General features: G+C 53.1%; 1 protein-coding gene and 1 long non-coding RNA gene across 2 annotated transcripts; one reads left to right on the top strand and one right to left on the bottom strand.

The window, feature by feature from the left end:
- The first annotated feature begins 267 nt into the window (after positions 1-267).
- LOC121043174 (uncharacterized) lies at positions 268-4,519 on the top strand. Its single transcript, XR_005796706.1, has 2 exons — positions 268-2,537; positions 3,166-4,519. It is a non-coding gene; the product is annotated as an uncharacterized LOC121043174 (long non-coding RNA).
- Positions 4,520-7,706: 3,187 nt separating this feature from the next.
- COMMD5 (COMM domain containing 5) lies at positions 7,707-9,978 on the bottom strand. The gene is made up of 2 exons (XM_040494809.1): positions 9,859-9,978; positions 7,707-8,619 (listed from the first exon to the last, which is right to left on the bottom strand). Exon 2 carries the CDS (start codon positions 8,564-8,566, stop codon positions 7,892-7,894), a length of 675 nt encoding a protein of 224 aa, XP_040350743.1. The 5' UTR covers positions 8,567-8,619; positions 9,859-9,978; the 3' UTR covers positions 7,707-7,891.
- Positions 9,979-10,769: the final 791 nt, after the last annotated feature.

Here is a 10,769-nt window from a genome sequence, read left to right as displayed (position 1 = left end):
GGTGACCATAAGAACTGAATGTGGGAGAGCTCCCTGCTCCCACGCTGAGACCCCGAGCCAGCATCTCTAGCGGAACCCAGGGCAGACCTGGCCTCAGCACTGCAGAGACCGCTCATGTGAGCCCAGCGGAGCTACCCGGGGGCCAGGCTGCTTACCAGACTCCCCGGAACCGCTCCTGCCACACAAACTGCCGGAACCAGGAGGGCCTGCGAGCTGCATGTGAGCCCGTTGCCTTTTCCCGGATGCTGGTGGAGGTGGAGACGGACTGGTGGCCCCGCCCTCAGGGTCCTGGCCCTGCCAACTGTGAAAAAGTTCCAGGGGACCAGAAGTCTTAGACTGGCTACTACCCACGACCGCTCACTCGAGACCTGCCGATCTTTGGTGTCATTGACAGTTATCGGAGGGGTGAAATTTGGGCCAGGGACCCCTCCCCCTTGTCCCAGTGGAGAGGCCCATTTCTCCCACATACAGAAAGGTAACCCAGAGGGACAGAGGTCAGTCACTCCAGGATTTATTGCAACACTTGATTTGGGTCACCATCACCTGGTATGGTTAAGCCTGTGGGTAGGTCCTTGAGACACAGCCTCAATGGCCATGTGTGGTATGGCCCAACAGCGGGTTCTGGATTTGTATTAGGTGAAAATCAGGCTGGCTGATCCCTCTGTTTGCATTGGGAATTCCCCAACTTTCTGGCATCAGGAACAGCAGAGTTCAGGATGGTCAAGTCTGTGTGTTTGTGTTTCTAATACGTGGACAGGGATCTCGGTCCCACAGCAGGTCAGCCCAGTTGCCACCCACTGCTGCTCGGCCAGGCACAACGCGTGATATGTTCTTAGGCCACATAGAACTAGGCTAGTCCTAGGAGTAAAGATTATGTCCCCCTGGCCTGTACCCGCCCCCTTGGAAGTGGTGTTCCCAGCCCACGTGTCAGGACGCCATGAAATCGTTGTGCCCATTTCAGTGGCCGTAACCGCCTCTCCACCTGTACCTACTGCACCCAGAAGTGTGTCCAAAAGGGTCATTGCCAGAGGACCAGGGACTTTTCGTGAGCCCACGTGCCTTAGGAAGGCAGTTTGGTCACTGAATGTGCCATTCCCAGAAAGGAAACCTGTCTCTGCCACTTCTGGGTAATGATGGGACAGGGGGGTGGAAAGTTACATGAACTCTTCCGGATTCCAGCCTGAGCATGGTGCTTTCTGTCTTCTAACAGCAACTGCAGGCCAGCCGAAAAGGGCCAGAGGATTAAATCTAAGTCGTCTTCACCTGGATTCTCTCTTTGGATTGATACGGTTCTAGATCAGGAGCTGACAGATTATAGCGTATGGGCAAAATGCAGTTTGCTGTCTGTTTATGCAGCCTCTGAAAATATGTACGAGGCCATTAGACTGGGCGACTCTCATGCCTTGGGAACTACACAAGCAGATCAAGAGCTAAGCCAGAGTCCGTTCCTGTAAATGCACTCCTATCTGAGAAAATGAAATTTAAGAACACCTAATCACAGTCAACTAGATTTCCCCAAATAAGGCACCTGCTTAAGCCATAACCGGTCACACAGTTTCCCAGTTTTGCTCCTGCGTCTATAAACACCTCTCCCTTTTCTCCTGCCAGCACAGCACTCCTCATGTTTCAGTGTGGTCCTGCCTGGCTCCAGGCGGTGTTTGTTCAAATATAAACTCTTCAAAAATGTAATGTACCTCAGTTTACCTCTTAAAAGGCCTAAAAGCTAAGAAGGGTTTTTACATTTTTAAATGGGAAAAATGACTATTTTATGACGTTTGAAAAGTATGTTGAAATCACATTTCAGTGTGACCAAATAAAGTTTATTGGAACAGAGCTGGCCCTTTTGTGTGCAGGCTGGCTCTGCCCACTCTTGTATTCAAGGGCCAAGTTCACACTTGCTGGTCTTGCCTTGTTAACTTGGGTAAAATCTTCATGCCCTCCAACCTTTGAGGAATTACTTTTCCTCTCAACTCTTAGTGCGGTTTGTTCATATAAATGTCCCAATACAACCAGGAATTCGATAGAAACCACTCTAGAGTTTACATTCCAGTCTAGAGCCTCCCCTGCACAAGTGTAGGGTGAGGAGTCCTTAGCTGCATCCACGTGAGACATGGGACACTGGCCTGCCCGGCAAGACTTTGTGAAATCAAGCTGCCTCAGCACCTAAAATGCCTGGAGCCCTTGAAGAGCATCTGTGCGTGTCCTGTGAGCTGGTGGCCCTTTGGCAGAGGGGGTGGAGGAGGGCCACCTGTGGGATAGTGCAAGGTTTTGGGCATTCTGTTCTACTTTAAAAGGTATTTTCCAACATGGGCTTCAGTAGATGTAACCGTGAACGTTTTTAAGAATACCCAGAACTCTATTTCAGAGTAGATATTAAAATACCTTGGATTTTTTTTTTTTTTTTGAAGCAATAAGCCCATAATTTTGACTTGAAACTACTTTTTACTCAATCAGGCTAAGCTTTGATTCATGACATTGGATTGGAACCACCAAGCTTCCTGGAAGCTTCACAAAGGTGTGGGGGGTGCAGAGCCCAGGTGAGTTTACACAGTGTGCGTGGCGTGCACTCAGAACCTAGGAAATTTTTGTTGCACGAATGAATGCTGCATTTGGGGAGCTTTGAGGTTGGGATGTTAGACACTGTCAGAAGAGGAAATGCACGAGCATCAAGAGTTTCCACAGAGGGACATGTGGCTGGCTCAGTCAGTGGAGTATGCAGCTCTTGATGTCGGGGTCGTGATTCAAGCCCCATGCATGTTGAGTGTAGAGATTATTTTTGAACACTCTTTTCACAGAGATCTAAATAAGATCAAGAAAATGGAAAAGGGAAATTTTTCCAAGTACAAGTGTCCATTCTCTGTACAAGACCTTGTGCAGGCTGGAGACAAAGGTGGACCTCAAGGTCTGTGAGTGGTAAGGACTGACTACAGATGAGGGTAGACCGTTGCTCTGTAGCCTAGGGGAGTCCTTTGGGCACACAGGATCCACCCACCCCAGCCTGGCTGGGTTGAGGGCGGTATGGCAGAGCCACCTGCCACCTAGTTTTGCATGTCCCCAGAGACTAACAATGGTTTTTAAATGCTTGAAAACAAGATGATTTTGTGACCTATGAAATTAAAATTTCAGTGCCAGTAAGAAAGTAATTGTGCCCGTTCATTTACGTAGCGTCTGGCTGCTTGCAAGCAACATTGGCAGAACCGACAACCCTTGTGACCTGGAAAGCTGAAATATTCCCTTGCAGCCGTCCCCTGCTGCAGCAGCTCTGCGGAGCAGCAGTGAGAAACGGAGGGGAGGCCACCTTGCAGGTGCTGTGGGAGGGGCAGCGTGGTTAGGGCTGCCTTGTCCAGCCCACCATGGATGGAGAACAATGCTCTGACCCCACTGTTACTGACTGAGAGACCAAAAGCACAGACTGTCTCTTCTGGTAAACGGCTGGTGAGTGGGCAGAACATTACACCCCCACGTGTCTGGAGCCCAGCAGGAGCAGATTGCATGTGACCAGGTGCTGTGCCTGCAAGGGGCTGAGGGCCCTCCCAGAGTCTGCTGACTCTCAGAGTGGACACACCAATGCACCAAACTGCCAAGCAATCCCGGTCGGTCCGATGCACAAGGATGGGGTAGGGGGTGGTCCCTGCAACCCACAGGCAGAGCGAGGGCGTGCAGATCTGGGCACTTGCCCACTATCTGACTCCTGTAACTCTGAGCCTCCATCGGCCTGTCTGTGAGTGGAAGTGTCCTCTACCTGCAAGAACTGCTGAGAGGCTTGATGTGGGCTCCAAGTGAGAGCTCTGTCCTCCCTGCGAGGGCCTCTTGGGAAGGCGCTGTGCGTGTTTCTCATAGATGCCGACAGTAGGGTGGCCTGGGAAGTGCTCCTCCTCTCTGCTCAGGTGTATTTTTGAGGACCATGGGGGCCCAGCCACGTGGCCCTTTGGTGGCACTACAGCGTGGAGCTTCCTGCTGGGGCGTAAAAGCCTGGCTCAGATCCTAGGGCTCCATTCCTGGTTGCACCTACCGAATTCCAAGAATCCTGCACAGCAGAAGCCCCTGAATCTCCATGGCTTTCAGCCCTAAACGTGTGTCCTCCTTCTGGGGCCAGTAGCCACTCAAGGCACGTGAGCCAGCAGGGAGAGCCTCTTGAAGCCCCCCCGGCTGAACCTCCTTGCCCCTCCCAGTCACTTGCCCAGTCAGTAGACCAGGGACACTGCCACAGGGAAGCCCCATCCAGGTGGGGAGGGAAGGTGGACAGCACCCCCACCAGCTGTTTGACATCGGGCAACTCTCTAACCTCTATGCGTTATCACCTGTGAAGCGGGGGAACTTCACACTTGTGAGTTAAAGTTGTACCTAGACTGCTCAGCACCTGTTGGTTACACCTGTAATTTCTTTGTGCATCACCAGGGACTGGCCCGTGAAGGTTGAGGAGGCTGTGCTTTGGCAGTAATATCAAGGGCTTTAAAATGTTCTGCCTCATCTGTTCCCACTTCTAAACAGTTTCAGTATAAAATGGTTTTACCACTAATGTCACTGTGATTTTTTTAAAAAAAATTTTCTGAATGTTTATTTTTGTAGGAGAGAGAGAGCGTGAGCAGGGGAGGGGCAGAGAGAGAGGGAGACACAGAATCCGAAGCAGGCTGCAGGCTCCGAGCTGTCAGCACAGGGCCCTGTGCAGGGCTTGAACTCACAGACTGCAAGATCATGACATGACCGGAGCTGAAGTCGAACGCTTAACTGACTGAGCCACCCAGGCACCCCCACTGTGATTTTTAAAAGAAAAAAAGAATACAAAAGCTGCTGTGGTCTGTGTCCTCCCACCCCCACCCCCCTGGCCAAAATCTATATATTGAAACCCTAATGCCCAATGTGATGCTATGAGGGTTTGGGGCATATGGGAGGTGATTGGGATGGGTTCAGAGCCTCATGAATGGGATTAGTGCCCTTACAGAGAGACCCAAGAGAGCTCCCTCACCCCTTTAACCTTGTGAGGACACAGGGAGAAGTCTGCAGCCCTGAAGAAGGCCCTAACCCAGCCATATCGGCCTCCTGATCCCAGCCTCCCAGCCTCCAGAGCTATGGGAAATCAATGTTTCAGCCACCCAGCCTGTGGTGTGTGTGTGTGTGTAGGTAAAACTCAGCACATCCACCGAGGGGAATGGCAGGTTTTGCAGCCATTAGCCACGACTGTCATACTCAGGAGGGGTTAAGTGAACAGAGCTAACACAGACACACAGCCTAAGTATGAAGTCTGATGAACACAGTTTCCATGGCTCTCTGTGGGCAAAGGGACTTTTAATTTTCTTTCTTTTTTTATTTTTTGAGTTTCTCCAAATGTCTCATGAGTACATATTGCCTGAACATGTCTGATGGTCATGAAAGAAACACCTAGCATAGAAAGCCTCCACTGGTTGGGCACACCTGGCACTTAGCACATGCTTCTAGGGTGGGCCAGGTGGCAGTTTGGATGGCCCAGTCCAGCTCGCATCCTTGGGGAAGCAGGGCCCAAAGATGGCAGCGGATGCTGGATGAGACACACAGGGTGCATCCCTGTCTAGCCAGGTCTGGGCCTTGCCTGGGGGGCTCGGCCTCTGAAACCCTAACTCTGAGTGTGTAGCACCACCCCACCTTGTTGTCAGCTTCCCGTGCAGCCGCCTCCTCTCTCTGCCCTCGGCGCACACCTAACTTGCCATGACCCTGTCTCAGGGAGCAGACTCAACGGAGATGGCGGGAGTGTTCCGTAAATGGCAGTGAGCAAACACTGCTGATCTTGACGGAGCCTGACACAGAGCAGGGGGGCAGGAAGGGGGTGCTGGGTAAGGGCAGGGGTTCCAACACAGATGCATCAGGGTGACTGATGGGCACCCCGAGATCATTAGCTGTTTTCAGAGGAAGTTTTTCCATGAGACTTGTGACCTGGTCGCCCAGCAGAAAGCAGACCGTGGAGGCAGGGACACTGCAGGGGGAACACGGCCCTACAGCAAATGTCTATGCAAAGAGCAGGACCCCAAGTTCCCCTACCTGGCAGGGAGAGGTTATGCTGGAAGGTGCAAAGTGGCCATGGGCCCTGAACATTCCCACAGAGTCACCCAGGAAAGATCCTGCTCCCCTCTGCCCTGCACACTCTCACTGCTAACGACTGAATCGTGTCCCCCGGCCGAAGTTCGTGTGGAAGCCTTGACCCCCAGTATGACTGTGGATGGAGATGGTGCCTTTAGGGAGGGGGTTAAGGGTAAATGGAGTCATAAGGGTGGGGCCCTGATGCATCAGGACTGGTGTCCTCAGTAAGAGAAGAGAGCTCTCTTCTCTCATACACGCACGCTTCCCGAGGAAAGGCTGTCTGCAGACTAGGGACAGAAGCCTCTCACACTGTGACCTCTGACTTCCGGCCTCTGGAACTGGGAGGAAATACAGTTATGCTGTTCAAGCCATTGAATCTATGATATTTTGTTATGGCAACCGGAGCTGCCCAAGACACCCGCCTAGAGGATCCCAGGAGAGGCCCCCGTTTCCCTCTCCAGATACCAACTCAGCTCTGGCAACAGCCTCTCCACCAGGCTCCCCGCCCCTGCCCTTGTGCTCTGCTCTCCACACAGCATCCAGTGAGATTATTTATTTAATTTTATGTATGTATGTATGTATGTGTGTATGTACGTATGATTTAAAGTGCGCCCCTGTGATTTTTTTAATTTTTTTTTTAACGTTTACTTATTTTTGAGACAGAGAGAGACAGCATGAACGGAGGAGGGTCAGAGAGAGGGAGACACAGAATCCGAAACAGGCTCCAGGCCCTGAGCGGTCAGCACAGAGCCCGACACGGGGCTCGACCTCACGGACCGCGAGATCATGACCTGAGCCGAAGTCGGCCGCTTAACCGACTGAGCCACCCAGGCGCCCCCCGTGAGATTCTTTTACAACAACTGTCAAGGGGGCCTGGGTGGCTCAGCCGGTTAAGCGTCAATTTCTGATTTCCACTCAGGTCATGACCTCACATGGAGCCTGCTTGAGATTCTGTCTCCTTGTGTCCTCCCCTGCGTGCGTGTGTGCTCTCTCTCAAAAAAACTGGGAAAGAAAAGTTATTAAAACAATTGTCAGATCCCACCCACTCTGCTCAGAACTGAGGCCCCGGGGGCCTCCACAGCCCCTCACCCGGCCGCAGCTCCACGGTCATGCACTGCCACCTGCCCCTCCCCAGAGCCCCCATTCCTCAGACTGCTCTGTTCCCCTACCTCCTTCAGATCTCTGCTCTTAGACCATGTCCTCAAAAAGGCCCACACCATGACCCAATCTAAGATGACAGCCCAGCTCTTCCATAACCCTGCCTCTCTTCACAGGGACCCTGCTCTATTTCTGCATCTCTCACCCTTCTCTGACAAGATACTGGTCATTTTTTACTCCCATTTTACAATGTCACCCCCTCAGCACTAGAATGTTGGCTCCACGAGGTCAAAGATTTAAGGCAGGAGAATGAATTGTCGCCCCCTAAGACATAAGGTTCCTAAAAGCAAATGAGCGGAGAGCTCAAATGCTACATCAAGCCAGGCCGAGTGACCACAGTGTCCGCACAAAGGCCTTGGCCTGGACCCCAGATGATAACCGGACCACATGTGGCCACACCAGAGCAGCAGGTGCCCTCACCCGGCAACACGAGCAACAGCCAGGGGACGGGTGGCAGTTTGGTGCCCACCCAGGGAAACGTGTTTGGTTTTGTTTTCTTATAGTTGCTTTATTTCCAGTACAAAGGGAAGAAAAAGTTGTCTTTCTTAATTAAACAGAGAATGACATCATCACGTTCAAACATCTCACTGAAAAATGCTTCCTGGAAGGACAGGCTTCACTTTGGAGATGCCTATCGGGGCCAGCCACCCCCAAGTGACTGGAATGGGACTGCAAGCACGGGTCAGTCCTGCAGTTTGAGCTCACACCTCTTCTCCAGGTCCGCCATCTCCTTCAGGACTAGGGCCACGCCGTACCTCAGCTCCTGGAACTTGGCTGTGGGGACCTCGAAGCGGTATGCTGACCCATCTGAAAGCTTCAGCTGCATTAGGACACTCGGCTGCAGGGAGCGGGCCAGGGCACTGGTGGAGATTGCCACATCCACCCTCCACCACAAGCTGGCAACATGGGGCAGCCAGGTCCCCTGCCGCCTGGCCACAGAGTTGAGGAGAAGCCGCTGGCTCCCAAACACCACGCTGGACAAGTCCATGACCAGGTCCTGGGGGATGCAGAGCTCCCGGAGCTGGTCTTTGAAGGCGTCGGGCTTCAGGCTGGCTGGGGGCAGCCGGAGGGCCTGCCGGAGCAGTGTGTTTGTGCCGGCTAGGAGGGCGCCCAGCCTTTCCTCCGGCAGGTCTGCGCCAGCCCTGAGGCGCTGCACAGCCTCCCGACAGTCCTCTCCCTGCAGACTGCTGACCACCAGCTTCAACAACTTTCTGAATGTGCCCCTGTCCAGGTCCCCCAGGAGCCGGGGCATTGCTGCCACTTCTGGGGGGAGCTGGGCCCCCAGGAAACTCACCCGGCTGCTGTGACTGTCACCAGGGTAATGCAGGTATGGAGATGCAGTCCCCACGGCAGACATCGCTGTTTCCTCCCTCGTGATCAGGCAGCCCAGAGGAAAGGTCCCAGCTGCAACTGCCAAGGGCGGAGGGGGAAGAGAAGCCCAGTAACTCCTCTGTCCTTTGAAGGGCCAGCAAATGAGGACTGACATGGTCTCTGCCTTGGGGAGGCCGACGGCATGAACCACTGATGACAGCCCATGTTACGGGAGGTTCCCTGAGAGCAGGTGGCACAGGGGTCCACTCGAATCCCGCGAAGAGGAGAGCCAGGAGTGGGCAGGGAAGGGAGACGGAGTGGGGAGGAGAAGAGAACCAGAAAACAAGAGAGCTCACATACGATCTCCAAATCCATAATGGGGAAAAGAATGAAGGAGAAGAAAAGTCCAGAGAACACAGGGACACACAGCCATGGCTGCTGCCACTGCCCACGGTAAGATCATTCAACTTTGAATTCTCACAACAGCTCTGCCAGAGCCAGTTCCTATCCTCACCTTGTCTATAAGGAAACCGGGGCTCAAACACAACTGCCAGGGCCTAGAACCAGGCCCGTCTATCAAAACTTCTGTTTCCACAGCACAGGGGAAACCAGACACAGTCACTCAGGCAGGAGGGGCTGAGGTACCTGGATAAAGGTCTGTGTCATTACCTGAAGGGACAGGGTAATGTCATGACACATCGCAGGTGACCGAGCCACACACCTGCTTATACAGGACGAGGGAGCACCGCCCACCTCAGCAGCTCCAAGCGCTTGAACAGAGCTCAGCCGGGCACAGATCCTGCCCCCAAGGCTCCCACCAGGCCCAGGGCGAGATGCGGCATCGCGGAGCGCTGGGGAAGCCCCGGGGGGCACGGAAAGCCCTCTACGCGGTTCATCGTGCCCATTCTCCTCGGAAGGCCGGGCCTCCCCTCACCCTGCCTGTCAGAGATCATCCACTGACAAACAAGGGGTCGTCCCCCACTGCCTGGCCACTATCAGGAACTGCCTTCCACTCGCCCCGGCCGCCGCGCTGCGCAGGCCCTGCTCCCCGGAGGCTGGCGTGCTGCCCCACGCTGACCCTCTCGGCCCACCGGCCCGGGGCAGGAGCTGACGGAGACGGCCCGATTGGAGTCGTGCCCCCTGCTCGCCGGGGCGGCCCTGGCCGCCCAAGAGCCGCCCAAGAGTCAAGCGCTGTCCGGCCCCGCCCCAAACGGCACCACATCTGCCTCTAGAGCTCCCCGGATGTGGCGGCCAAGGGGCCGCGTCGCAGTCCGCGGTCCCCTCCCGGAAAGAGCGATCCCATTCCCCGCACCCCAAAACCCCGAGACTTCCCCGCACCTGAACGCGCAATCCGGCACACAGCGGCCTGGCGGAGAGCGGGACCCCTGCCACGCCGGAAGCAGGGCCAGGTCCTCGGAAGCGATCCAGAGACACTTCCGGGCAGCTCTAGGACCTCGGGAGGACCCGGCCCTCCGTGATCCGGGCATCTGTGCTGACGTTGAGGGCGTCGTAGCCGCTAATCTTTTAGCAAATTTTAAGTATACGATACAATATTGTTGATTACAGACACTACACTATATAGCAGATCTCTAGAAATTATTTGCCTTGCAAAACTGCAAGTTTGTACCCTTTGACCATCACCTCCCCCATTTCTCCCTTTCCCCAGCCCCTGGCCACCGTCGTTCTAATCTCTGTTTCCAGGAGTTTGACTATTTTAGATTCCAAATATAAGGGAAATGATACAGAATTTGTCTCTCTGTGTCTGATTTATTTCACTTAGCATAATGCCCTCTAGGTTCATCCTCGTTGTCACAAATGGCAAGATTTCCTTCTTTTTTGAAGCTGAATAAAATTCCGTCGTGTGTGTGTGTGTCTGTGTGTGTGTGCATACACAAATATATATAACACATATAGTTTGCATATATATAAATGTGATATAGATGTCATATTTTCTTTATCCACTTGGTTGATAGTTTGTTTCTATATCTTGTCTATTGTGAACAATGCCCCAGTGGACATGGGAGTGCTGATATTTCTTAGAGATCCTGCTTCCAATTCTTTTGGATAAATACCCAGAAGTGGGATTTTTAACTTTTTGAGGAATCTTCATACTGTTTTCCACACGGCTGTAGCAATTTACTTTCCCACCAACAGTGCACAAGAGTTCCCTTTTCTCCACACCTTTGTCAACACTTGTTAGGTTTTTGTTTTGTTTTGTTTTGTTTTGTTTTGTTTTGTTTTGTTTTGTT

Source organism: Herpailurus yagouaroundi, unplaced genomic scaffold, assembly GCF_014898765.1.
Source record: "Herpailurus yagouaroundi ecotype Mexico unplaced genomic scaffold, PumYag 186, whole genome shotgun sequence".
Lineage (NCBI taxonomy): Eukaryota > Metazoa > Chordata > Mammalia > Carnivora > Felidae > Herpailurus > Herpailurus yagouaroundi.
The sequence above is the reverse complement of the archived record's forward strand: the minus strand, read 5'-3'. Positions and strand labels throughout refer to the sequence as shown.

Coding starts and splice junctions, on each gene's coding strand:
- COMMD5 (XM_040494809.1), bottom strand. CDS start 8,566: ATGTCTGCCGTGGGGACTGCATCTCCATACCTGCATTACCCTGGTGAC.